This window comes from Sarcophilus harrisii, chromosome 2 (assembly GCF_902635505.1).
Source record: "Sarcophilus harrisii chromosome 2, mSarHar1.11, whole genome shotgun sequence".
Taxonomy (NCBI): Eukaryota; Metazoa; Chordata; class Mammalia; order Dasyuromorphia; family Dasyuridae; genus Sarcophilus; species Sarcophilus harrisii.
The window spans coordinates 98235597-98263311 of NC_045427.1; the positions used below are offsets into that span (position 1 = coordinate 98235597).

The 27715-nt window shown below is 33.3% G+C and overlaps 1 protein-coding gene across 2 annotated transcripts in view; it reads right to left on the bottom strand.

The window, feature by feature from the left end:
• Positions 1 to 2640: 2640 nt before the first annotated feature.
• PNPT1 (polyribonucleotide nucleotidyltransferase 1) overlaps positions 2641 to 27715 on the bottom strand; it is a 41374-nt gene continuing 16299 nt past the window's right edge. For both annotated transcript variants that reach the window (XM_031950505.1, XM_031950506.1), the window contains 19 exons: positions 26710 to 26761; positions 25910 to 25967; positions 23495 to 23591; positions 22875 to 22977; positions 21526 to 21596; positions 18519 to 18555; positions 18013 to 18079; positions 17843 to 17932; positions 17255 to 17308; positions 14405 to 14514; positions 13797 to 13868; positions 13637 to 13700; positions 10446 to 10529; positions 9914 to 9997; positions 8792 to 8898; positions 8655 to 8710; positions 4695 to 4773; positions 4291 to 4338; positions 2641 to 2862 (listed from right to left, as the gene is read on the bottom strand). In XM_031950505.1, coding sequence (XP_031806365.1) covers positions 2704 to 2862; positions 4291 to 4338; positions 4695 to 4773; positions 8655 to 8710; positions 8792 to 8898; positions 9914 to 9997; positions 10446 to 10529; positions 13637 to 13700; positions 13797 to 13868; positions 14405 to 14514; positions 17255 to 17308; positions 17843 to 17932; positions 18013 to 18079; positions 18519 to 18555; positions 21526 to 21596; positions 22875 to 22977; positions 23495 to 23591; positions 25910 to 25967; positions 26710 to 26761 — 1492 coding nt within the window. In that variant the 3' untranslated portion in view covers positions 2641 to 2703. The remainder of the gene's footprint in view (positions 2863 to 4290; positions 4339 to 4694; positions 4774 to 8654; positions 8711 to 8791; positions 8899 to 9913; positions 9998 to 10445; positions 10530 to 13636; positions 13701 to 13796; positions 13869 to 14404; positions 14515 to 17254; positions 17309 to 17842; positions 17933 to 18012; positions 18080 to 18518; positions 18556 to 21525; positions 21597 to 22874; positions 22978 to 23494; positions 23592 to 25909; positions 25968 to 26709; positions 26762 to 27715) is intronic.

Genomic DNA, 27715 nt, shown 5'->3' on the forward strand with positions numbered 1-27715 from the left:
GGTCTGACAAAGGCACAGTATAGTGAAATTATGACTTGTTTTTTCCTGGAGCATATATCCCTCAAAAGTAGCCCAAGATTTGGCTGCTATATTCACATTGCTGATTCATACTGAGGTTGTAGTCTATTTAGAGCCTCAGATCTTTTTCAGAATTGCTATGTATACTTCTCTCATCTCATAGTTGTGAAATTAACATTTTGTACTTAAGTGTAAGACTTTATGTTTATACTCACTGAATTTCATGAATTCCACAAATCTGATGAACACATCATTTGTCTACATCACTGACAAAAATTATGATGAGCCATTGAGGCAAATATACATTACTAGGGTACTCAACTGGAGATCTCCATGTTGACACAGAACCATTAGAAATTACTCTTTGAGTCTGGAAATCCAGAACAGCAGTTAAAAACTTACCTGTCTAAATTATCTTATGATCTCTACCTTTTTAATTTTCAGTTAGATTATGAGATACCCCTAAAACTTTGCTAAAGTCTAGGTAAACTACTACTATAGCATCACCTTTACTGTAATTTCACATGTTAATACAGACACTTTCCCCCCCCCCAAAAAAAAAAAAAATCAGTCTGTCTAGGAAAAACCTTAATATCCAATGAACTATTGTGTAGCATAGAATCTTAGCTTTTTAATTGTGGGTTAAATGTTTGTAAAGCTTTTATTTTTCCTAAATTTTAATTCCTATATGCAATCTAAATTCTCCCTCTTAAAAATGAACATGTAAAATTTTTATATTTTAATGTTTTTCATGAAGTGGATGGTTTCACACATGATTTTGTTTGTTTCTATGTTTCTCAAAATAGGTTAGAAAAAGGCTTGTCAGATTATGAAATTCTACTCAAAATATTATATCATCTTAGGGTGCTTTACAACACTATTCTAAAGATTGGTGGCCACCTCTTAATTTTCCTGTGTGTAGGACAGTACTCATACATAGAATGATAAAGAAAGCATTGGAAGGGACCCCCAAAGTCACTTTCAACTCTAGAGGCTGAGGTACTTATCAGGATCACACAAAAAGTACCAGAACTGGGATCCAAACTCAAATTGTTTTTCCTCTGATTCATTTTTCTTTTCACTGAAGATCACAGAGACTTAAAAAATAGTCCAAATATTACTTGTTGCATAAAAAAATTATTTTCTGGATTTAATCTATAAAACTTTGGATTAATATAGGCTAAGGTGCTATTCTGAAATAGTTATTTCAATATACAAGCATGAACTACATTTTAGAAAAAGCAAGTTCATTTCCAAAAGCATAGCTCTAGGGCAGGAGTTCTGGAGTTTATGAATTTGTCTATAAAAAATATTTTGATAACTTTTTCAATGTAATTGATTCCCTTTGTAATGCTATGTATTTTATTTATGCTTTTGAAAACCTTATTCTGAGAAGGGATCAACATTATATCAGAATAGGAAAGAAGTCCGTGATACAAAAAAGATTAAGAACCCACGTTCACAAGCTAGCCAATTTTTCAATAAAATAATCATTGCTACACTATCCCTTCCACATTGCAACTTTCCCCATCAATATATTGTGGTTTGGCATAAGCTAAATGGGAATTTGTGGAGAGTTTTGTGAAAGCCACAAATGATATGCAAAGGCCAATAACTGACAGAATAAATTTAGAAATTCAGAAATGCATAAAATATATATATAGTATTGTATGCTATCAACATGTTTTACCTCTTAATAACAAAATAATTTAGACTTCCTCTCTGGTATGAAGAGAAAGTCAAAAAATTTTATACTGATTTTCTAGATGATAATGGCACTGCATCAGTAACCCCCATCACATGGAAGGGAACACTATACTATTAAGAAAAAAACTGAGATGAAGTAAAGGTAAAGGTGATTCTCTTTTTTATAAAATTTGGCTTCAATTTTTTACATTCATTTGGAACCAGCTATTGGCCTATGTAGACATGCACTGATTTGGCTATGTGTTAATCTCCAAATAAAAAGTAAGGAGACTGATATTGATTATGAAAATAAAATAAGATTTGTTTGTTTTGATAGAGCCATTAGAACTGTAAATGGAAATTTCTATTTTTATAATTTCTCATCATTATTCTTCTGTGTAAAAGTGTTTCAAGGATCATAGATCTTGAGATGGGACTTTCGAGGTCATCTAGTCCAACCTCCTTCATTTTATAGATGAGGAAACTTACCAAAGAAATAAAGTCTCATGCCCAAGGTTACACAAGCATTGTGTCAGAAGGGGGATTTGAGGTGAGTTCTCTGACTCTACTAACACTGTACTGTTTCTCTTTGTGGCAGGACATTCTGAAGTATGAAAGTGTCACTCTTCTATTTTCTTTTTGGCGAAGCAATTGGGGTTAAGTGACTGTCCTAGGCTCACACAACTTGGAAGTGCCAAGTGTCAGAAGCTACATTTTAACTCCCCAACTCTAAGGCTGGTGCTTTATCCACTGTACCACTTAGATGCTCCACACGCTTCCATTTTCAAAGGTAACTAAATAAAAAAAATAGTAAAAATGGTAAAAATAATGGGCTGCTGCTCAAATGAAATATTAACTGGGAAAGTGAAACTAGTTTTAATACAAATTATTAGGAATATATTTGTTATATGTAAATCTAAACAATAGAAGACATTGTGGAATTTTTGAAATCTTGATTAGTATATAAATAACATCTCCATTTTTTTTTTTTTCACATTATCACTGGGAAGAAGAATTGGATGATTGTGGAACAGAGTCTCCCATTACAATACTGCTTCTTTCACTTAAAGATTTGATAACATTTGTAGCTGGAGCCTGAAGCACTTTTCTTGAAAGCCTCATTCTCCCATCAGCAGGGTCACGTCCAAAGTATTTCACCTGTTGTGGATGATGAGAGAGATTTATTCTTGAGTTAAAAATCTTTTCTTCAAATCAAGCAAGTTAAATTTAAGCAGTCTTACATAAATATGGCTTTCTAGACATAGGAATTTAGGTGTTCTATAAATGAGTAATCTAATTTTCATTATCTTTTATTTCTAAATTAAAACTTTCCCTTATTCTTGTCTTCTCTACTAAAGATCTAGAAAAGAAAGTTCTTAGTTGTTCCTGTCAAAAAAGTTCAACATTAGAAATAGAGATGGTTTTTATGAACAGAATTGACACTAAAGGAGACGCATTCCTGGTAAATCTACTTTATGCATACAGTCTGACGATGATGGGGCCTTTCCATCGGATTTGTAGATGAAATCACCTTGTTTGTGTTTTCTATGAACTGAAAGAGGGATACCAAAAGTTTTTTATTTGTATCCTTATTACTTTGCCCAGTGTTTTGCATATGATAAATAGGCCATGAATGTTTCTTTACTTAGTCATTCATTTTCTACTTCCTTCCAGTCTCCAAATCTAGTCTGATTTAATTATATTTTACCACTCCCAGACTCCTTAGGCTTTCTACCTCAGTAGAATGATATAAGATTTTAATAGAAAAGTCCTCTCCATTTTAAGTCTCATGGTCTTCTAGCCTTTGGCTAGATCTGGCCTGGTTTCGCTTTCCTTTTATTATATTTCCTTTATTCTCATGGAAGGAATAACAGAAATATACTTACAGAGCCCATATTTCTTTGATTGTTGCTAGGTAAACTATGTGGCAAGAATGTGTCTTACTTAAAGCATTATGAAAAAACACAACTATAGACTTGAATTATATTCCCATGAATATGTTTTGTATTTTAAAAGTTCTTCCAAACTTTTGCTCATGCCACTCCCCTTGTTAACTTTTAGATATCTGTGAAGGTCTGGCTCAATTCTGCTTCATAAAACTTTTCTAGGTCATTCAAGCCTAAAAGTATAATCTTCCCTCCCAAAATGCTTAAGACTTATTATGCAATTAATTATGTACTGCGTTATGCCATATTTTTTTCTGTTGTTTCTCATGTTGTTTAACTTTTAAAGTGTTAATGTTTTCTTTCTCTCACTAGATAATAAATTTCTTGGAGGAAGAGACTGTATGTCTCTGTGTACCTTGCACATAATAAAGACATCATTAATAAATGTTTGCTGAAATGAATTTATCTGATTTAAATACAGGTTGTTCACATAAACACAAAGAGAATACACAATATAATGTTATGTTATTATATAACATAATAGTTACATAAAGAAAAATCTGCAGGAACATTATATATGCATAATATCCTTAACAAGCATTTAAGTATATATTTTTTCTTTTTAGTTTTACTTTCCTGAAAGTAAGAGGTATTATACATAGAAATTGTAACTTCAGGACTAGAATGCCAATATACATACCTGAATTTCTTGACCAACTTCTAATCCCAAGGCACTTGGATGTTTAACCTGAAAAAGAAATCTTGGTGTTTTAAATTTTCAATTCAAAGTTGTTCTGAGGTGTATATGGAAATTTTGTGAAAATAAAAATAGGGTTGCAATTAGGCATTCTGGTACCTGCTATACTCTCTGAGTTTGATATCTATTTTTCCTAAAAAGATACTTGGGATCATAATTATTAACATGGATATGCATAAATTATAAGTGCTGGGAATATAAGCATATTGTTTATTAACAGCACATCTACCATATTTTATGTCTAAGGCTATTCAGACAAAGTATATGAATGATTCTTAATAACCTAGTAACGATTAAAATAAAAAGCTCTAGTTTCTAGTTGCTCCCCATCCCGTCCTTTTTTTTACCTTTCTTTGATCAAGTTGGGTATTATGAAGGAGTACTGCAGTCATATTTGGATAAAGTTTTACCATTACTCCTGTCTCTCTGCAAAACACACAAAAAAACCAAACTAATTAGAATATTGCTTTTGTCTGTTAACTGAAAATGAAATTGGGGCTTTCCAAGGAATAATCTTTTTTTTCCCCCAGGCATTATTTTCTATTTTATTATTTTTCTTTTCTTTTTATTATAGCTTTTTATTTACAAGATATATGCATGGGTAATTTTTCAGCACTGACAACTGCAAAATCTTTTGTTCCAACTTTTCCCCTCCTCCCTACCCCTTTCCCCAGATGGCAGGTTGGCGTGTTAAATATGTTAAAGTATAAATTAAATACAATATATGTATACATATCCAAACAGTTATTTTACTGTACAAAAAGAATTGGATTTTGAAATATTGTACAATTAGCCTGTGAAGGGAATCAAAAATGCAGGCAGACAAAAATAGAGGGATTGGGAATTCTATGTAATTGTTCATATTCATCTCCCAGAGTTCTTTCGCTGGGTGTAGCTGGTTCAATTCATTACTGCTCTATTGGAACTGATTAGGTTCATCTCATTGTTGAAGAGGGCCACAACCATCAGAATTGATCATCATATAGTATTGTTGTTGAAGTATATAATGATCTCTTGGTCCTGTTCATTTCACTCAGTTCATGTAAGTCTCTCCAGGCCTTTCTGAAATCATCCTGTTGGTCATTTCTTACAGAACAATAAGGAATAATACTAATCTTAAAAACAAACAAACAAACTTTTCAGAGCATATTTTGTAAATATCTTGGGAGTATGTTTTCAGAAATTTAGTTTTTATGTGAAAGTTTTAAAAAGAACTTTGGAACTTGCCATTATCCTTTTGTGAAGCAAAGGAAAGAAGGAACAGAACCCCTAATAAAATCACATAGAATTAATGAAGACTTCAGAAATACATATATATATATATATTTTTTCCCCATGTATTTTTATAATAGGTTTTTTTCTACAAAAACGTCTGAATATAAGAAAATCATCTGACATATAGGATTATGGAACATCATATTTGGAAAAAATCCCACTTCTTTCCCCCATTCATCATCTCACTTTAAAAAAAAATGGTAAAAACAATCTCAATTCTTCATTTGTAGAATGAAGTATTATTAAAAAGATCTTTTATCACTCTTTTAAAATATTTTTAAGTAAATAAAATATTAAGTCTCACTTATATGTTCTCACTTTTCCAATTCTCTTATAAAAGTGTTCTTTATATAAGTATTTAGTAGTTAGTACTTGTAAACTCTCTGAGTTATTCTATCAAAGCATAAATAAACATTTACACACAAAAAGAGATAGGAAAGTAAACTCCATTATGATAAAAGGAGCTACTGACAATAAATCAAGTATTAAATTTAAATGTTCTAGATATACTATAATAATGGTTGAAGATTTCAATGTCCCTTGGTTTTGGATATGAATGATAAACAAACTGAATATATAGCTGTCTTTTGGTATCTTCTAAATAACAAGTTTTTCAGTATTGAAACTGACCTTTTACAACAATTAATCATTCTGATGGGCAAAGACAATACATAAAGTAGTGCTGGAAAGTTGGGGGAAGGAGTAAAGTTTAAGTTTTGGGTAAAAAGTAGCATCACGGCAAAGAGGTGGCTTGGATGGCATAGAGGCCTGGGCCATAGCAAGTTGAGAAGATTTACCTATGAAAGCTGGAAGACAGCAGAATAAGTCCCAAGTTTTGATGGGTAAGATAACTATCAATCAATTAAAATAGATCTTTCCAAAGTTAATAATGACCTCCTGACAAATGTAATGGCCTTTTCTTAGTCCTTATTCATACTGACCTTTCTACAGCCTCTGACACTGTCCATCACCCTCTTTTCCTTGCCATTTTACTCTCTTTCTGAGACTGCCTTCTCCTGATTCTTCTCCTGTTTGACTTACCTGTCCCTTTGGGTGGTTCTTCATATAGGTTATGCAGGTTAACTGTGAACATTCCCCAAGGCTGTCCTATTCCCTTCTCCTTCTATTTCTCTCGGTGATATCATCAGCTCCTATGAATTCAACTATTATCTTTTATGCATATAATTTGCAGATCTACTTGTCTGATCCTAACTTCTTTACTGATCTTAAATTTCTTTTTTTTTTAAAAATAGCCTTTTATTTTCAAAATACATAATACAGATAATTTTCCCCTTGCAAAATCTTATGTTCCCAATTTTTCTCTTTCCTTTCCCTTAAACAGCAAATAATTCAAAATATGTTAAACATGTTATTGATCTTGGACATCTTGAATTAAACATATACTCAAACTCAACATATACCAAAGCGCACAGGTTATCTTTTCTACTTCTTCTTCCTCTTCCCTCTTCCTGACTTCTATAAAATTATTGTCCAGGGTACCACTATTTCTGAAGTCATTCAGGCCCCAAAACCAGGTGCCACCCTTAACTTTCTCTCATCCCTAATATCTAACCATTTGATTCTGCCTTCATAACATAATTTCAACATACTACCTTCTTTCCGTTGATACTGTCACCATCTTGGTGCAGGCCTTTACCACCTCATGCCTGAAGGTGCAGCAGTTTTGCTAGTTGGTCTCCCTGCCCATTATGTCCCTCCCTACTTCAGTAAATCCTCTACTCAAGCTGTCAAACAAATCTTTCTAAAGTACAGACCTGATCATGTCAACCGATTCTTACTTTCCTCACTCACCACAAACTCAAAAAATTAATGGTTTTTCCATATTACCTCCAATATAAAATACAAATCCTGTTTGGCATTTAAAATCCATAATTGGCCCCCCTCCTAACCTTTTAGTGTTCTTATATTTTGCTCCCCTCCAAGAACAATTGCCTCCTTGTTGCATACTACATTGTTTTCAGACTCGGGATTTTTTAGTCAACTTTATTCTATATCTGGCATTTTTTCCTCTTGTTCCTGATTCTTGCCTTTTCTCATGTCCTAGCTAAGTCCTACCAAAGACAAAAAGGTTTTCCCTGTCATCCTTAATGTTACTGCCTTCTTCTGTAATTATCTCCATTTAACTTGTCTATAGCTTGTTTGTATATAGATGTTTGCATTGGCTGTGGACTTATTAAGAGTAGAGAATTTTATTTCCTCTTTCTTTCTATCTTCAGTGCTTGACACAGTACTTGGCACATAGTCATAAATACTTGTTGACTTGATTACCAATGATGGTATTAAGTATTGAAACCGGAAGGTATGCTATTTATTGTAATTCTTTTTTTTTTTTTAATCAAGAGTTTTACATATGAAAAAGACTTAGAAATCAAGTCATTTAACTCCCTATTTTACAAAATGAATAAAATGGCTTAGAAATAGAGTAAGCAGCCTTGTTTGATGACACAATACTATGAGACAGAGCCAAGAATATAATTCAAGGTTTCTAGATTCCCCACTCCATTTTTCTAGTACATTCTAGTCTTTCTAAGAATATTCTAATTCTTTCTACTACATGATAGCTGCCTTCATAACCAAGAATTGGAGGTTCCTAACACTTTCTCTGTTAATTTCAGTTGGCTGAGTATCAAATCTATAATATACATGGAAGCAAAGAAGAACAAATAAACAATGTATGCTAAAAAATATACAAAAGGTCTATGATTTTGTCAGTATGTGTAATTTTCACCTCAAGGGTAGATCTCAAATTGTTCCTTCACAGATAAGTCCTGGGAATTGCTTGATGAATGGACAGATTAATTGACTTGTCCAGTCACAGCTAGTAAGTACATTAAAGGAAAGATTTAGATATGTTAACCCCATTGCCCCATCTATGATCTTATGTTGCATGTGCACATATAGATACGCAATCCATATACAAATATACACATATATGTAGTATATGTATAATAACATGGACTATAATTAATTTTAAAACCACCATTTTGCAAAATATTACTATAATGACTTACCTAATTTCAGTTATTGTGGCAGTATAAACTGCTCCAAATTCTAACTGATGCTCTTGCTGCAAGAATAAAATAAATATCAGATTCACAAAATAAACAAATATAAAACATAAAATAAATAAAAAAAGATGTAGTCTTACATCGTCTTTGCAGATTTCATTAATGAATTCTCTTGCTTCATTCATAGCATTAGGTGTTGGAGCAAATACTGAAAATGTTTCTTCATCCACCTGACTAATAGTTACTCCTTTCATAAAAAAATGAAAAGTTTAAGACTTCAATATAACATTGAGTTTATTATTATTATTAAATATTATTATTTAATTGTTTTATGCCAGTAAGTGTCAGTCTACTAAACAGAGAGTAGCAAGAATCCAAAAAAAGTTAGGCATAGTTGGGGCTGTATTACGTGAGAGAAAGGAAAGCAGGTGGGTGGTAAGCTATAATTGCTATTAATCAATAATAGTCCATCAATAAGCACTTGTTAAATGCTTATTATTTTTAAGCCTTTAGTTTCATAGTTCTATGGAATGATTAAAGAACTACTTTTCTTTTCTTTTGTTTCTCTCTTCCTTTTATCCACAAAGTGGCAAACAGTTTGGAGAAGGGACATGATCAGGTTTAGTCTTAAAAGCCCTCTATTTTAGTAGCTCTTTTCCACAAATTCTTTCCATACTCATATATAGGTTAAAAGAATATCAGATAGTAAATTATGATATATTAAATATAAATAATCTTATAGATCAAAGTTTTAAGTGTATTATTTAGATGTATACTTTCCTCAAATGGACTCTTTGAATAAACTAACTTAAAACACTCCATGACGGTAGGATAATTATTTTAGTTGTTAATATCCCCTCTCCTCCTACAACAAAAATGTAAAACATCCGAAGGACTATCCACTAAATTGACATCTTTGGAACCTGTCCTGAAGTCTGTTATGGAAGATCCAGCATCTATTACTTCACTATTGCAATGCAAAACATACAGCCTAGAAAACTATTTCACATACTAATTCTCTATTCTTTAAAACAGAACAGAGGTTTAAAGAATGAAATTATATTCCATAACTTTTTTTTTTTTTTTTTTGCTAAGGCATTTGGAGTTAAGTGTCTGTGCCCAGACACAGCTAGGAAGTGTCTGAGTGTCTGGACAAAATTTGAACTCAGGTCCTCCTGACTTCAGGGCTGATGCTTTATTCACTACACCACCTAGCTGCCCCTACTCCCTAGCATTTAAAACATAAAACAAGTATCTCTCACCTGTTTCAGCCTGTAGTTTTTTTAAGTTATATCCACCTGGTCCAACAAACTTTGCTCTTTTTGATAAAGGCACCTGAACTGTTTCTAAAATTCAGAGAAAATACAAAATACAAATATTCCAGAAACACAAAAAACTAAAGGATATCTAGGTAATTTGGATTATATTTCAATTCATTGCAAAGATAGGTACAAAAAAATCTAAACATAAAATCAAAAAAATGTTTTATTCATTGTTTAAGATAGAGGCCAGTGATATTTTCCTGAAATTACTTCTTATGGCCTATTTTAAGTTATAGAACTGGAAAAGTACTAATATACATTGGTAAAAATAGTTCTGATCCACTAAATCATGCCAAAGAATTCAATATATATTCATATAAAATTTTTTCTTAAAATTTAGGGATATCACCCAATTTCACATTACCTAAAATAAAGTATAAAATATTTTCACTTTTAAAAATTATTCAGAATATTTAACATGATCATATCATTAGTAAAAAAAGATGAAATCAATATAATTTTTGTATATTACCTACAACTGGTCCATTTTCCTTTCTACTTTCTCGAGGTTTTGAAATTGTTTTGTTCATAATCTGTAAAATTTCTCTCTTTGCCACTAAAGAGGAAAAATAAAACGCTATTATTGCAAAAATGGATGCTACTTCTCAGTGATACTTTGTTATATATATATATATATATATAGCAAAAAGTGCAAATTACTCCAGTCTCCCACAATTTGGTCTCCTCCATTTTCTTTAGGTAACATGATACCACACACATTAAACCTGCTATTTCTGATACAAATTGGCTGTGTGACACCAAGTCACTTAACCTCTCACGGATCTATCAAGCAACTCTCTAAGTTGTAGAAAAGATGCTTATGCACATTGGTAGTTGGATGTTTCCTTACATGGGAGTTCCTAATAATCAATAAAATGATAAGTTTAGTCTTCATTCCCTATTTCTTAAATTAAACTAATTTTTTTCAACCAGCAAAAAAAAGCATATTCTTTCCCTCTCTACTTCCCTCTCTTTCATACTGAGAAAGAAAAAAAACAAACAAAAAGCTTGTTACATTTATAGTCAAGCAAACCAAATTTCTATAATGGTCAAAAAAAAAATATATTGAGTACTGTGTTATTACTGGGTCTCAGGAACAGTTCAGATTAAAGATCTGCAAGTTTTCAGTGTTTCTAAAGTGGTCTGATTCAGAGCAAAGTATGATTGCTGGCTTTCTGATCTGAGCTCTGCAAGGTCCTAATGTGGCTTGGGATTGGAGCTAACAGGTCTGTGGGCTTGCTCCATTTGGAGTTTCAGTAAACTGGTGCTGAACTCAATCACTGTCAGCCAGCTGGAAAGCCCTGCTCATTCTGAGCAAAAGAACAGGCTTCCTTTTGGTCTGGTATTTCTGCTATGGTTATTTTTCTACGGACTTCACAATGGGATAGAGGATAGGTACTCTTCTCCACCCTTGGTGTTAGAACCATAAGACAGCTGCTGAATTTCATCTTGGCTTCACTATCTCTTAATTTTTTAATATCTTCCATCATTCCAAGATGGATCTTTTGCTCTGGCTGAAGTGGTCCAGGTCATTTCCTACCCCCTTACTCTCCCCAAACTCTACATGCCTATAAAGCTTTTTCATTTGTATTTTTTTTTTTCCTGTTTCAATCCTAACTTCCCTTCTTGGAGGGTCTACAGACTATATACATCGTATCTATCAATCAATCACTCTATCAATCATGCCCAGCCTAAAACACCTCATTTTATAGATGAGAGGGCTTACCTAAGGCAACTCTTCTTAAACTTTTCCTACTCACAATCCATTTTTGCCTGAGAATCCTGTCTCAAACTTGAGCCAAGGTATTTCTGGAAGTGTTTATATATGCACAGTGCAAATTATGTTGTGTGTTCAGAGCCAAAATTATATCCCTAATTGAAATTGCTCCATGTAATACAGGCAAGCCCTGCCAGTAACACCTTGGATTTTAAATTTTTGACCGCTGTTTTCAGAAACTTTTACTGTTTCTGGCAAATTTTTCACGGTCCCCATATTCTTTTACACGGCCAACTGTATATGGGGTTGTGACCCAGTTTAAGAGGCTTTGGTCTAAGGTAGTTAAGAAGCAGAGATGAAAATAAGAGTCCCCTTTGCTCCTGATTCAGTTCTCTTCCTGCTTCACCAGTGTCTCAAGATTCAAGGTCAAGTAAGACAATGTGTTCTGCAAATCTCCACTATATCTTCAAAATAACTTATTTTGCATTCACTTATCAGCATCTGTTCTGTGACTCTCCCCCTGGAACAGAAGCTCTCTGAGTACAAGCTGCTGTTTTTGTCACTGTTTTCCCCAAAACCAGAACAGTTTCTGCCCAGAGTAGTTGCTTTATGATTGTGAACTCATGAACTATTATCAGATGGAAACATCACAGGAAATGAAGTATTCCCTTAGCTTATTTCCAACTCTAATAACCCTATTGTTCATATTGCAATTTAAAGTTGGCACAACATTATCTCATCTGATTCTTTCAATAACCCTAGGAAGTGGGTCCAGTTATAATTCCCATTTCCCCAATAAGGCTTGTCTAGGGAAACACAGCTATGAGTGTCTAAGGCTGAATCTGAACTCAAATCTTTCCAACTCCAGTCTGCTGAAAAGTGTTGCAGTGGGCTTTGGACAGGTTGTATTGGCTGCCATTTTTATGAAGGATATCTATGCTTTGGTTAATATTTGACATATAAATTTCTTTCTCATAACTAAAAGACTATAGAGGGCTGGAACTCTGGAGAAGTATACTTGAAACAAAGTGTTAACTCAGTAGAATTGATGAGATCATGGTTCTCTAGTTCACACATATTCAGTATGCTGTAATGATGTAATTGTACTAAAGTATATAAGGGTTGAGAAGGACTGGAAATGAGACATTCCATCTTTGACCAGCCTCGTGGTGGCTCTCCTGCCTTCATCAATTCCCCATTAGGACCAAGGGCTCGGGCTGATCCCAAGGTCCTCAGAAACCTATGTTGAACATTAGAAAAGACTACTGGGAAAAAATGGTATACAGCCAGCTCTCACTCTCCCTAAGTGGACTGTTCCCTCAGAACTCTACGGAAAGCAAATGTAATGTGAATTTATCTGTGGATATGAGGATGGAGGGAGGCCAGGAAACCATATCCTGCAGAGGGAGGGGGCTAGTACACCTCAAGGACATGTGGGGGGAGGCAGGGCCAGCCACATGGAGGTGGGCAACATGTGGTTCCAAGTCAGACTTGGGGAACAGGGCAAAAATCTTCTCTCAGGACTGGAGAGCTGAAGCCAATTGCGAATTTTGGCAGGAGCAGTGGTCTTTGTAGGCCTGTTCTGTTTGAATCCAGAAGCTTTATTTATTTATTTATTTTTGGTGGGGGAGGGGAGAGAGAAAGGGGTGGGATTGGGGGTTGCAGAGCATAAAGAGAGAGCACCAAACTATACAGTAAAATTAACATTTTTTTTTTCTGAATGTGAATAACTTTCAGAATTCTTTAGGTAAAATTGAATTTGTATAGTGTGAATTTACATAAGGCAAGAATTATTTCTAACTCAAAGATTATTTAAAATGAAAATTAAATAAATATGAGTAAGAATTCCTCTAAGAATTTACTTATTAAACCATAATAAATTCTCTATTAGTTAAATCAAAACTGAAGAACAGATTATATAAAGAGAGTTATGCATACCACATTACCTGTAGCTTGTTGAATTGCCTCCATTACAATTTTTATTGGTATTCCTGGTAATTTGATATCAGCCTGACATAAAGAAGCCAGAAAATTTATATACATATTGAATCAAATGACATCTATTACTGTTCTACAATGTCTCCAAAATTAATTTTAAAAAATTACCTGTAATGCAGTGATTCCCTTATTTGTTCCAGCCATTTTGAAATCCATGTCACCATAATAATCTTCAATTCCCTTAAAAATTTTTTAAAAGTTACATTTTGAAACAAAATCATAATATATTCACATAAGTTTCAAAGAACAGTTTCAAATGTATCCTCTGAGAATATGGCTCCTTTCCCTTTCCCTTATTAGCTGTTGTGTCCAATGCCTTAAGCATTGCTGTGAAACAGATTTTCACATAAAAACCATTTAGGGGCAGATAGGTAGTACAGTGAGCACCATCCCTGAAGTAGGGAGGACCTGTGTTCAAATCTGATCTTAGACACTTAACATTTCCTAGTTGTGTGGCCTGGGGTACGTCACTTCGCCCCAATTGCCTCAGCAAAACAAAACAAAATGCGGGGAAAAAAAAAACCAAAACATACCTTTACTCTAAAAATCACATTTTCCTCTCAAATTTGTAATTTATGCTATAAAATTTTAATATAAATTTTAAAACTTTGCTAAGTCTACTAAAAAGTGCTTCTGTACTTTCCTAAATACATTCTGGATATTGTAAAGGATTTCATCAATAATACTAAATATTTTAAAAAGCTTTATATACTTGCCAGGATATCTGTCAACAAACGATAATCTTCAATTTCACATTCTTTCTCAGGATTGCTTTTGGCAATCAGTCCTATTGCCACACCAGCAATAGGAGATGAAATTGGAACTCCTATAATTAAAAAGGGAATTCATGAATATGTATGTGAATCTATAAACACAGTGATTACATGAAAACACAGAAGTAGAGGAAACAAAGTTTCAGAGGAATAGTTAGTGCACATGTGGGATTAGAATAGGACTGAGTGGATCTGTGATTTCATCAAGGAAGCTTCTTCTACTAATGCACATAAGCAACTCAAGGGTTAAGAGTTTGCGCTTGAGATGTTAAGGACCTAGCTTGGTAGTCACTAGCGGAACACATGTCTTTCTGATTTCAAGGCCATTACACCACTTTGCTTTTTCCCCTTCAAAATATTAATGAGCTTTTAAAAAACAGGGATTCTTAACCTGGAAAATGTGAAATTTCCTCTCCTATTATGATAACTTTAATAAAAATAAGTTTCCTTTAAAATATCATTTATTTTATTTCAAGTTTAAAAACAGAATTCTGAGAGGATCAAAGACTTTAATAACTAGTCAAAAGGATTCATGGAACAAGAAGGTTAAGAATTCCTGTTTTTAGGGACACTAATACATTGTTGGTGGATGAATACATCCAGCCATTCTGGAGAGGAATTTGGAACTATGCTCAAAAAGTTACCAAACTGTGCATACCCTTTGATCCAGCAGTGTTACTACTGGGATTATATCCCAAAGAGATCTTAAAGAAGGGAAAGGGACCCGTATGTGCAAGAATGTTTCTGGCAGCCCTCTTTATAGTGACCAGAAACTGGAAACTGAGTGGATGCCCATCAATTGGGGAATGGCTGAATAAATTGTGGTATATGAATATTATGGAATATTATTGTTTGGTAAGAAATGACCAACAGGATGATTTCAGAAAGGCCTGGAGAGACACGAACTGATGCTGAGTGAAATGAGCAGGGCCAGGAGATCATCATATACTTTATTTATTTATTTATTTTATTATTATTTTTTTATTTAATAGCCTTTTATTTACAGGTTATATGTATGGGTAACTTTAAAGCATTAACAATTGCCAAACCTCTTGCTCCAATTTTTCACCTCTTACCCCTCTCCCCCTCCCCCATATGGCAGGATGACCAGTAGATGTTAAATATATTAAAATATAAATTAGATACACAATAAGTATACATGACCAAACCGTTATTTTGCTGTACAAAAAGAATCAGACTCTGAAATATTGTACAATTAGCCTGTGGGCATAAATATAGGGATTGGGAATTCAATGTAATGGTTCTTGGTCACCTCCCAGAGTTCTTTCGCTGGGTGTAGCTGGCTCAGTTCATTATTGCTCCATTGGAACTGATCTGGTTCATCTCATTGCTGAGGATGGCCAGGCGAAAGAACTCTGGGAGAGGACTAAAAACCATTACATTGAATTCCCAATCCCTATATTTTTGCCCACCTGCATTTTTGATTTCCTTCATAGGCTAATTGTACAATATTTCAGAGTCCGATTCTTTTTGTACAGCAAAATAATGGTTTGGTCATGTATACTTATTGTGTATCTAATTTATATTTTAATAAATTTAACATCTACTGATCATTCTGCCATCTGGGGGAGGGGTGGGGGGAAGGAGGGGAAAAATTGGAAAAAGAGGTTTGGCAATTGTCAATGCTGTAAAGTTACCCATACATATAACCTGTAAATAAAAGACTATTAAAAAAAAGAGAGAATTGTTTATGAAAAAAAAAAAAAGAATTCCTGTTTTTAAACTGCCCAGGAAAACTAAGGGAAATAAATGGTGATATATGCCTATATTATATACTATCTAGGAAAATATATATGATTACAATGATTTTTATTCTTCTATCATATATGTATATTATTGTTAATGTGAGTAGGATTTTTTGTTGTTCAGTCTATTTCAGTTATAATTTATTCAAATTCATGGAAACACATAAATATAATACATATACACACATATCAAGAGGCAGAGAAAGACAGAAACACACACATACAGTGACAAAAAGACACAGAGAAATACATATATATTATATCTCTGTATATGTGTTTATATATACATACAAATGTGTATATATTTCTAAGTATAGATACACAAATACATAATAAGAAAGTGAGTCAGGAAAGATTAGAGTTAAATTCCACCTCAATCATTCAAATACTATAATGTTACAGAGGAATAGTTTATCTGTATTTGCAGAGAAAGTTTCCTTACCAGAAATTATCTATAATGATGCAATCACAAGTACAGAGAAAAATATGTTAAAGTTATCAATAAATATTTATTAACTCCCTACTATGCACTATGCTAGGAAATACTGATGCAAATACAAAAAAACCCTAGTCCTTATTCCCAAAAAGCTTACATCAGGGGTCCTCAAACTACGCCCTGCAAGCCAGATGCGGCAGCTGGGGACGATTATCTCCCTCACCCAGAGCTATGAAGTTTCTTTATTTAAAGGCCCACAAAACAAAGTTTTTGTTTTTACTACAGTCTGGCTCTCCAACAGTCTGAGGGACAGTGACCTGGCCCCCTATTTAAAAAGTTTGAGGACCCCTGCTTACATTCTAGAAAAGACAAAATGCACATTCTCTCTCTCCTGAATTTGGAGTTAATTATTCATCTGCATTAAAAATAACAGGCACACATTTAAATATGATTGGATGATTTACTTTAAAATTATTCAAAACTGAGGACATTATAGTCCAATTAAAAAAAAACCCTTCTATTATTTTTCATTTAGTCATTAAATGACTAAAGAATGCCAGACACTATATTAGAACCACAACTTTTTTTTACCTGCATCCATTAACGCTAAGCTTCCACCACATGCAGATGCCATAGAAGAAGAACCTACACAAAGAAAAATTTAAACTTAAGATTTATAAAAACAGAATGTTCATTTTAATTTAAAAATTTGTCACAAGATTTCTCAAAGATTTTTTGAAATTTTGAAACAAATCAAATATATCCCTTACCCTCCTGCCAAAGTTGATTTTTCTAGCTTTAAAGTATAACAAGAATTAAAACGATTTCAGAATCATCAGGGAAGTATGAAGCCTCTACCTATGCCCAGGGTCTACTTAGAAATTAGAAATATTTTTGAGGCTTTATTATCTCCAAAGCAGTAAACACTCCTGCTAGTTCTGGCTCACCCACCATACCACATAACTTAAATATGGAAAAAATTCACGCTGACTGATTACAATAGGAACACTTTAAAGGACAGTTTTTCTATTTCTCTAGGCAATTATTTAGCCAGCAGAGAAGAATTACAATAAACTCATTTACCTTACCAGTGGAATAAAAACATTACTCTATCAGGTAGAATAGGAGATTTGAAAAGGTAGATTCTAAGAGATAAAAATAGAAGGAAGATCAGAATACCATTTGACTCCAGAACTTCAGATGTCACTCTTATAGTGAAAGGAAAATCCTTGGGAATAATAGGATATAAAGATTTTTCAGCAAGTGCACCTAAAATATAGAATACAAAACATTAAGAATAAAGCATCCTTGATATTTTTTGGAATACCATAATAATATACTTTTCTTACCATGTCCAAGTTCTCTTCTATTCACACCAGTGACTTTGCCAGTTTCATTAGTTGCATAAGGAGGAAACTTTAAAAAAAAGAAAATAAACTCATAAAATTGAGATATACCTATATGACATAATTTAATGCCTATAAACTTTTCACTTTAATAATGAAAGGTTTGAATGAAATAAAAACCATGAAGCTCGCAAGTACTGCGTATCTAAAGTTTTTTTGTTACTAGTCTACTAAATAATAACCTAGTATTTAAGTGTCTCAAAGGATGAGCTTATAGTAAAGGTGAAAATGTTTTATTAATCCAGATATTTTAATATTCAGATGTCCCAGTTCTTCAATGTAGGAACTGATCTTCCCATCTAAAGCAATGTTTGAGGAAGAATATATCTATTATTTAGATTTCCAAATTTTGTTTCTGAAGCAGAATAGGCAGTTTTAGGTTATTATGCAATCTTTCTGTTTATATTTCTGATCTATGTAATAACTTTAGTATTAAAGAATTATCTTACCTCATAATGAAGCATGAAATTTTTCTTTTTTATTCCACTGAAAATTAAAAAACATAGTCTTAAAAAGTGATGAAATGCAATCCACTTCTTTTGTTATGTTATATCTACCTTTCTCAAAACTACCTACTAATGTCCCACTCTACATCTACTCATCCTTTCCATTGTATTCTCTGGAAAACTTGTGTCACACTTAAGAAACTTATTTTTATTTTAAATCTTTTTTCTTCTCCCTTTCCAGATCTTTGGACTCTCATTGAGACTTGGCTCCTTTCTGATCATACAGCTTCCTTGGCTATCCTTTTCAGCACTGGTCACACTTCTATTCCTACCTGAGCCTCACTAGTTCCTACTACACTTGCCCCTTGTTTCCCAGTGCTACTTCAAGACCCTCTTCTACCACTGTCACTCTGTAATGTTTTCTCCCTTGAGAATCTTTCAGTATTTATCACCTTCTGAAGATTCTTATAGCTGTTATTTACAAACCCTTTTTCAAAGGCTCAGTCTTTCCTCTTTCCACAACTCCTGATAACTTGATCATATATATGATACTTCCTCAAATACCCCATTTGCAATTCCTCAATGTACTCATTACCCATCCCCTACTTCTTCACCCATTTTACCTGGTCACCCATATAGATGGTCATATGCTTGATTTTGCCATCAACCACGAGCATTTTGCTTCCATAATCATGAACTTTTGACATAGTTTGTCAAAACCTAAACTTGGGTTATTGTAACTATCTGTGGCTTTTGCTACTAGCTGAGTTTACTAAATGGAACTGAAGAGAAGCACAGGATTGTGCTGACTGGGTAAACTACAAATTTTTGTTTTATAATCGAAACAGGCCCTCACTGGGCCAGGAAATCTTTTTAACTCCTTTCTAATAGGTTCCCTACACCACCACTCACCACAGTGGGGTTTTCAAACCTTTTTATTCTTCTCTGTTTCTCTTCTTCTTCAGAGGGTGGGAAGGGAAGATAATAAGCATGTATGCAGATCCTACTAAATGCCAGGCACTGTGTTAAACAACTTCACAAATATTATCTCATCTGATCCTCATAACCCCTGTGAGGTAGTGTTATTACTATTCTCATTTTAAAAATGGGGAAACTGAGGCAAAAAGACTAAGTGATATGCCTAGGTTCACACAGCTATTAAGTGTCTGAAGGTTTGAACTCTTCCCATCTCTGGGTTCAATGTTCTATGCAATATATCTTTTAGCTGGCTCAAACATTACTCAGAAACTGCCTCCCATTATCTCCTCCTTTATCTTTGAATCACATAAAAGTGTTCCTTTCATGAAAAACCCTTTTACATTTACAAGTGTTCTAATTCTATTATTATCTTCTTCAACAGATTACATTGCTCTTCCCTATCCCCATCATCCTACTCCTTCACTAATCATGTCATCTTTGTGTCCTGGCTTCCTTTAAGTCTCAGCCAAAATCCCATTGTCTATAAGAAGCATTTCCCAATTCCCCTTCATGGTGGTGCCTTCCCTCTGTAGATTATCTCCAATTTGTACTGTATATATTTTAGTTGTACATAGTTGTTTGCGTGACCCCTTCCCCATTAGACTGTGAGATCATCAAGGGCATGGACTCTACTTTGCCTTTCTCTTAGCACACTGCCTGGCACATAATAGGCACTTAAATCTTTTGTCTAATTGACTGACTAAACATGACATGGATTATGAATGAGCAAAAGGAATAAAAAAAAATGGCTAGAAGGACTTGTGAATAACCAGGAGAAAGCTCTGTCCTCCCTTCCCCCTCCCCTTTCAGGAGGGGAGGTGTAGTCACCTCCCCTCCTGAAAAAAGCCAAACCCTAAAACCCCACAGAGAGAGCATCCAGGAAGAGTGCATAGTTTGCATGTCTAACTGCAGAGAGATTAAAGCATGAAGATAAAGAAAAGTCCATTCAATGTAGCAGATAACTGATAAGTCTGTGAGAAATTTCAATTGAGTGGTGAGGTTAGAAGCCAGATTAAAAGGGGTTTAGAAAAGAGTTAAGAGGAGAGGAAATGGAGACAAAGGTTGAAGATTTTCAAGGAATTTGGCTGAGAAAAGTAGAAATGATATAGAATGATAGCTAGTAGAGATAGTGGCATCTAGTGGGAATCTATTAAGAGCTGGGGAGACCTGGGCAAGTTTGAAAGTAGCAGGGAAGGGAACCAGTAGCTAGGGAGACAATGAAAATTAGAGAAATGGGATAATCGAGGTTCAATCTGTTTGAGAAGATGGGATCAAAGGACATGTTAGGAGGGTTTAATCTTGGTGAGGAAGAGAGAGAGTCACCTCTTCATCAGATACTAAAGGAAGGACTGGAGGATGCTACTTAGAGATTATGACATTAAGACCAAGAGAAGGAACCTGAAACAAATAGATTCAATTTTCTTGGTAAAATATGAGGCAAGAATCTCAGCAGAAGGTGATGGGAAGGGTGTAAGGCTTGAGGAGAGATGAAAACTTTGGAACAACTATTATGAAGAATGGGAGAGAAAAGACAATTAAGAAGGAGTAAAAGGATCACTTTTCTGTACTGAGGTCCCAGATTAATTTAAACAACAAATTTATGGTGATCTAGTTTGAAGAGTTACAATGACTTTCTGCAATTCCATTCAACATCATTCAAGGAATGGAAGAGATGGGTACCAGGGCTGGCATGTGACCGGGACTAAGAGGTAGCAGGACAAGTGATCAAGGGATCAGAGGTGGAAAGTAGCACAGTGTTTATTAGGACTAACTGAAGAAAGGGGAGCCAAAGCAGGCATGATGGTCTAATGAAAAGGAGTAAAAGGTGTTAGAAAAGTGAAATCTGGGGAGAAAAGGAAAGATGGGCGATTGTGATTGCTATCAAACAGAGACATTAAATACAGAAACTGATTTTAAAATAGTGTTTTTTATATCAAGGGCTCCAATGAATGATGAGGTACCTCTCTGCTGAGATACTTCATTGTTATTCAGGAACAACACAAAGCAATGCCTCCCTTGTTCTCCAACTTACCTAATAGCTGTTGTGATAGGATCAGACTTAACACTGGATTCTAAAGAATCAAATGTTACTGTACAAAGTACCTAAAAAAAGACATGATATTGTTATTGATGTACTAAGTAAACAGAATAAAAAACATATGAGAAGCACAGTAAACAATTAGAAGACATAGCCTATGTGTAACTCTGTATAAAGTCTACCATAATCATTTATATACTTAATAATGAAATCCTGAATATATTCAACTAATATTAGTTGAGCTTTTTCTGTGTTAAGGTCCTATTCTATTTATGAGGTGACAGGAAGGGGAGCAGACAAAAAATGAATGCAACCCTACCAATGAATGCAAAAATTACTTAACTGCTCTGGGTCTGTTTCTTCATCCATTAAATGATGAAACAGATTCAACTATCTCTTAGATCACTTCTGGTTGAAAATCCTGTGACCCAAATTACAATTCCTTCAGTGCCTTACTACATAATTCTCTGATTGATGAGTCCAAAAACATTTATTACTCAATTGCTTACTTTCAAGTGACAAAAGAATAGGTGCAGAAACTGGACCTATAATTATATTAATATATACAGAACTCCTGGAGAAGGAAACTTTCTCATGTGATGTTCAGTGTTCATTTTGTCTTCACCTATACTTTTATTTAAAAAAAAAAAAAAAAAAAAAAAGAGTATTTGTAATAAAAAGATGTGCGGCTTCTCTTTAGCCAATGATTGTTCTGCCTCCCTCATTCCTTATTTTTAACCAATAATTTCTGATATATTTCTCACTAGTGAGAGATGAAGGGATTTTTGACATATTCTAACCTTTGTATTGAAGTCACCGAATAGCAATGTGCATGCTGATTTGATTAGTGACATATAAAATATACATAAAATATTATTCCTGAACACTGCCAATTATTAACCTAAATAATTAAGCCATCCTTTAAAACCAGAAGTTGCACAGCAGGTGCACTGGTAGAAAGTTTCCTCACTAAGAGTTCCCTATCTCAACAAAGTCATAGAAATTGATGTCCTCCTATCAAAAACAAAAAAAACATCAGTACCACAACCATAGGATATTAGAGATAGAATTAGGATTCTCAGAGATTATCTAATTTAACTTCCTCATTTTACAGGTAACCCAGAGGAAAAAAAATAACTTGTCTAAAGTCACATGGCTACTAAATAGAAGGGATAAAATTTCCTAATTCTCAGTTCAGGGTTCCCCAGACTCAACTCATGCTATTTATGGAGTAAGTATCAATGGACAGACAAAATCCTAAGAAAGTATCTGATAGGATGTATTTTGGCTTGAATAAAGTAACCATATATCAGAAAATAACTATAGTGACTTGCAAATATTACCTGGGTCTGGCCTCTCTGAAAGAGGGCTGATCCATGAAGGGTTCTAAACATGTCCACTTCACAACTGATATTCCTGAGTGATGTTAAATCTCTTCCATCACACCTATGATAATAAACAAAATGAAGCATAAAACATATGAGAGTAGGAAAAAATCACACTCAAAGAAGTCATTCTCCCCCTCTCCTCCCGCTTATCATGCTCTCTTTCTGCAGGTATACAATAAAATAATAATAATAATACTTATTACTTATATAGTATTCTAAGGTTTACAAAGCATTTTACAAATATTATCTCATATTAGCCTTACAAAAACCCCAGGAAGTAAGTGCTATTATCAATCATTTTTTACAGATGAGAGGTTACTATGTTAAGCTCAGGGTCACATAGCTGGTTTAACTATCTGAGGCTGAATTTGAATTCTGGTGTACTGGACATGAGGTGCAGCTCTCAGTAGAGTGCTACTCAATAGACCATTATTCTACAAGTACAAAATAAATATTCACTTAGAGAAAAAAAATTACTCACTTTAGACAAGTCTCTATTTTAAAGTAATAAAAATTTCAGTTACAGAGATAGTATAAATAAATATATTTTATTTTCAGGGAAAGAACATATTTACCTTCTATATTCATTCAGGATAATATTTCTAAAAACTTCTTTTGAAACAACATTGAAGGATTCTATTATTTCATATGGATCAGCCTCTGGAAATTTTTCTATAGATGAAAAACAAATCAAAAGAAAAGCTCTATTCAGAAGGCTGGGTTTCTGTAGTAGATTATCTGTCACAATTGGATTTTATTTTCCTAACTCAGAGAGTATGTTCTGAACATAAAATTCCATGCCAATCTCTCTTTTCAGTTTTATTTAACATTATTTCCCTTCTATTGTACTGTCCATGAGACCAGGCAGCTCATACCATGCATTAATGTACAATTCTCTCTGTAGCTTTGCTCGTAACACTTCCCATACTATGAATTATATGATTCCTGTGAATCATAAAACAGGACCTGTTTTAGGTCCTGCTTGCCCTATGTATAAGTTCCTGGAAACTTGAACACATTTGAAAAATGATGTTTTAGAGTTGCCTATGCTGTGCTACTTACCAACAAATTCCATTTAGCCCTATTATGAAAAGGTTACCTCAAAAGTAATTCATCCTTACTTCTTTGTCTCAATAACTTTATCTTGCAAATTAGGGAGTCAATGAGTTTTCATTATGCTAATATTCCTAAATCCTCATCAAGTGAAAATAATAAAAAAAAAAAAGACTTCATGGTTTTTTATATATTATCCCAGAAATGCTCATTAGTCCTAGTATAATAAAGTCTCAAAAATAATCACATAAAAACTTCAAATATTAATTATTTATTTATTATATTCTAATAAGTCATTTTCAGTGTTATACCTTCTGAGATTTTCAGCTTTTGCCTTGAATTTGAGTAAAGATGTCATAGAGTAATAGATATCATAAGTAAAATCGAGTATAATAAAAAAGATATTTTAAAATGTTCTTCTGTCTCACAGGCGTAAGACAAAAGTTATCTTACACACATGTGTACGGTTTTGTATAAATGGTAAAACCTTTATAAAAGATTTCTTAAATAAGGTAAATTTTACTTATTAAGTAAATAGGTCTTATTTTTTCCTTTTTTTAAAAATTAAATTTATATACTATATGTTTATTATAGTTTTTTATTTACCCAACATATGCATGGGTAGTTTTTCAACACTGACCCTTGCAAAACCTTCTGTTACAACTTTTCCTCTCCTTCCCCCCATCCCCTCCCCTAGATGGCAGGTAATCCAATACATGTTAAATATATTAAAGTATATGTTAAATACTATATATAGAGAGAGATATATATTTATATTTTAAATTTTATTTTATTTTTATTTTTCTTGTAGTATTCAGGGTTAAGTGATTTGTTCAGAACCACAAAGCTATTAAGTGTTGGAGGCTTCATTTGAACTTAGATTCTTCTGACTCGGGGGCTGATCCTCTACTCACTGTGCCAACCCGTCTTCACCTCCTCCTCTGCCCCTAAAAATTTTTCAATAGCAATAATAGTTGATAGCCTCAATTCTGATAGTGACAGATAGTGACATGATAGAAATTATTCTAACAACTATATTGTTTTTGAAAAGGGCAAATAAATCAAACCATAGGATATTTTTCTATTTGGAAGAAATTTAATATTTATAATAATGCTTTAATGTTTAATTTATGTTCAAGAGGTACAAAAGATTTTTTACATTACATACAAAATTTAAATCCCAGGAAGTACATGTTCCGTCAAATTTGTATTTCATTCCACATTTGTTAAGTATCTTACATAAATAGGTACAGATGAGTTACAAAGGCAAATGAGAAGAAATTCTCATTCTTGGTGTATTTACAGTTTAGTAGGAGTGAAAAGGTATTTACACAAATAACTATGATACAAATCTGAACATTGTTAGGAGATTAAGGGGGGAGTATCTCAGTATTCTGAAACAAGAAAGGATAGATTATAAGCAGCATGCTGAGAAATGTAGTTTGGCTGGAACTTGCTAACAAAGGAAAATAGTTTGAAGGTAGGCTGAAAAAGATAGGTTCATGGAGGCCTTGAAAGCCAAGCCTAGAGATTAGGCTTTATCTGAGAAACAATGGAAGTCAGTCACTGATGATATTTTAGAAGTGATGTAATACTGTTAAAGATAAGCCTTGGATAGATTCACTTGGAATTCATAGTGGGAAGCAAGATATAAAGGAAGAACAAATTAGAAGGAGAGATAAAGAAGGCCTGAATTAAGTGTGACAGATGGAGATGACACAGGCATTATTATGAAGTTGTTATTAAAAAAGACTGAATGAATATGTGGGACAAAGGAAAGTACTCAAGAAAATAATTCTAAATAAACCAGTGAAATGTAGAAGTATGTATTTAGGGATTAGACTTTTGTGCAAATAAAGATTGACAATGGTCAAATAATTACAAAATTTCATTGTTACCAAAATAACCCAAAACCATTAATAAAAATAGCATAGTACCTTTTATTAGTTCCTCAGTATCTAATCTTATCTTGTTAATAGCATCATCTCTGGAAACCTAAAAGAAATTATAGTTATAAATATGAACTATAATTACTAGTGGTATAAAAGAAATATTTTTATGTTGCTATATAACTATGACCAAACTGCGTAGCAAATACAGAATTCTGGGATTCTATAATGGGAATCTCTGTTTTTCAGGGATTAGCAGCTGACAAAGAAAAACAATATTTCCTTGTGACCTTCAAATGCTTTTGCACATATTCAGATATTAACAAATGTAGGAACATCAAGAAAAAAGAGAATTTCAAGATATTTTAATCAATCAAGAAACATTTATTAAGTGGCTAGTATACGCCAACACTAGGGATACAAAAAGGGGGGAAAAGACAGTTCTTGACTTCAAGAAACTTATAATCTAATGGGAGATACAACATGCAAACAAATATACAAAGCAAGGCATATAAAGGATATTTAGAAGATAATTAACAGATGGAAAGCACTGAGATTAAGAGGGGCTGGAAAAGGCTTCCTGTAATGTTTGGGATTTTGGTAGGAACTTAAGAGTATTTAAAATATTTTAAATATTCCCTATTTTAAAAAGCACATAGTGGTGCTTGCTTAAGAAATGTTTAAATTACTGACTAACTTAAAGAAAGCAAGGGAGGTTGGGGCATGGAGGACAAATGCGCACACATGCAGGTACACATTCACAGACAGACAAAGACATACACACTCATACAGTATATGGTATGGTATATACATATCGTTTTCTTAAGAGGTATTTTACGTATACTTACTTTGTCATGATTAAAATCTGTAAAAACAGCATAGATCCTTTCCATGGCATGTCTATTTTAAGGATAAAAACCATAAGATGTATCATGTGTAAACATCACTTGTATATATATATATATATATATATATATATATATATATATATATATATATGTGTGTGTGTGTGTGTTTAAAAAACATGTATTTTTTCATACATTATGTTTATTAATTAATATGTTTAAAAAACATATTTATATAAATATTTTAAAAAGTCATTTTCTCAAAAGTAACTTAAAGGAAGTATGAATTGCCATTATATTTGGAATGCAAGGAAAGAAGAAATAAATATAAAATTGATAAATTTGAAGAAATTAATATCTTTTAAAAAGAGAATAAGAACATGGCATTTAAGTTAATATGAGCAGGCTCTGGATAATGACAGCTGCCACTTACTTGGCATTTTAAAGCTTTGTGAAGTGCTTTATATTCATTGTCTTAGTTGAATGGTCTCTTCAAGCTATTCGTAAGTGAAAGATGTCAGGTAAAATAAGGCAAATGAATCTAGTGAGCTGTTACAGTCTTGTTCTTAGTCAAGTGTTTGTTTAGTTATACTCTATTTGGATGCAAATGACTAAATAGTAATGTATTTTATTAATCAAGCTGGAGAATCAACCTCTATGATGGATCTCTATTTTTATATTTATATGCATTAAAAAGTATTACTAAGATAAATGTTTTTTATTTCAGTTAAATTTAATTCAATTTACTAAGCATCTATTATGTTCAACACACAACAGATCTGCATTTCCATGCTAATTAAAGATAGTTAATAAATCATAATGCTCTGAATGAACAAGAAACTGTATATTATCCTTTTCATATTCCTTTTGAAAGTTCAAAAAGCACTTGGGGAACCTACTCTACTTACTGAACCAGGCTAGTGAGGAACAGAAATCTGAACCCCACTGAGTACTAATAATAGCACACCTGCTTTTTATGCTTATTGGTATAGGGAAGAATAAAGAGCAG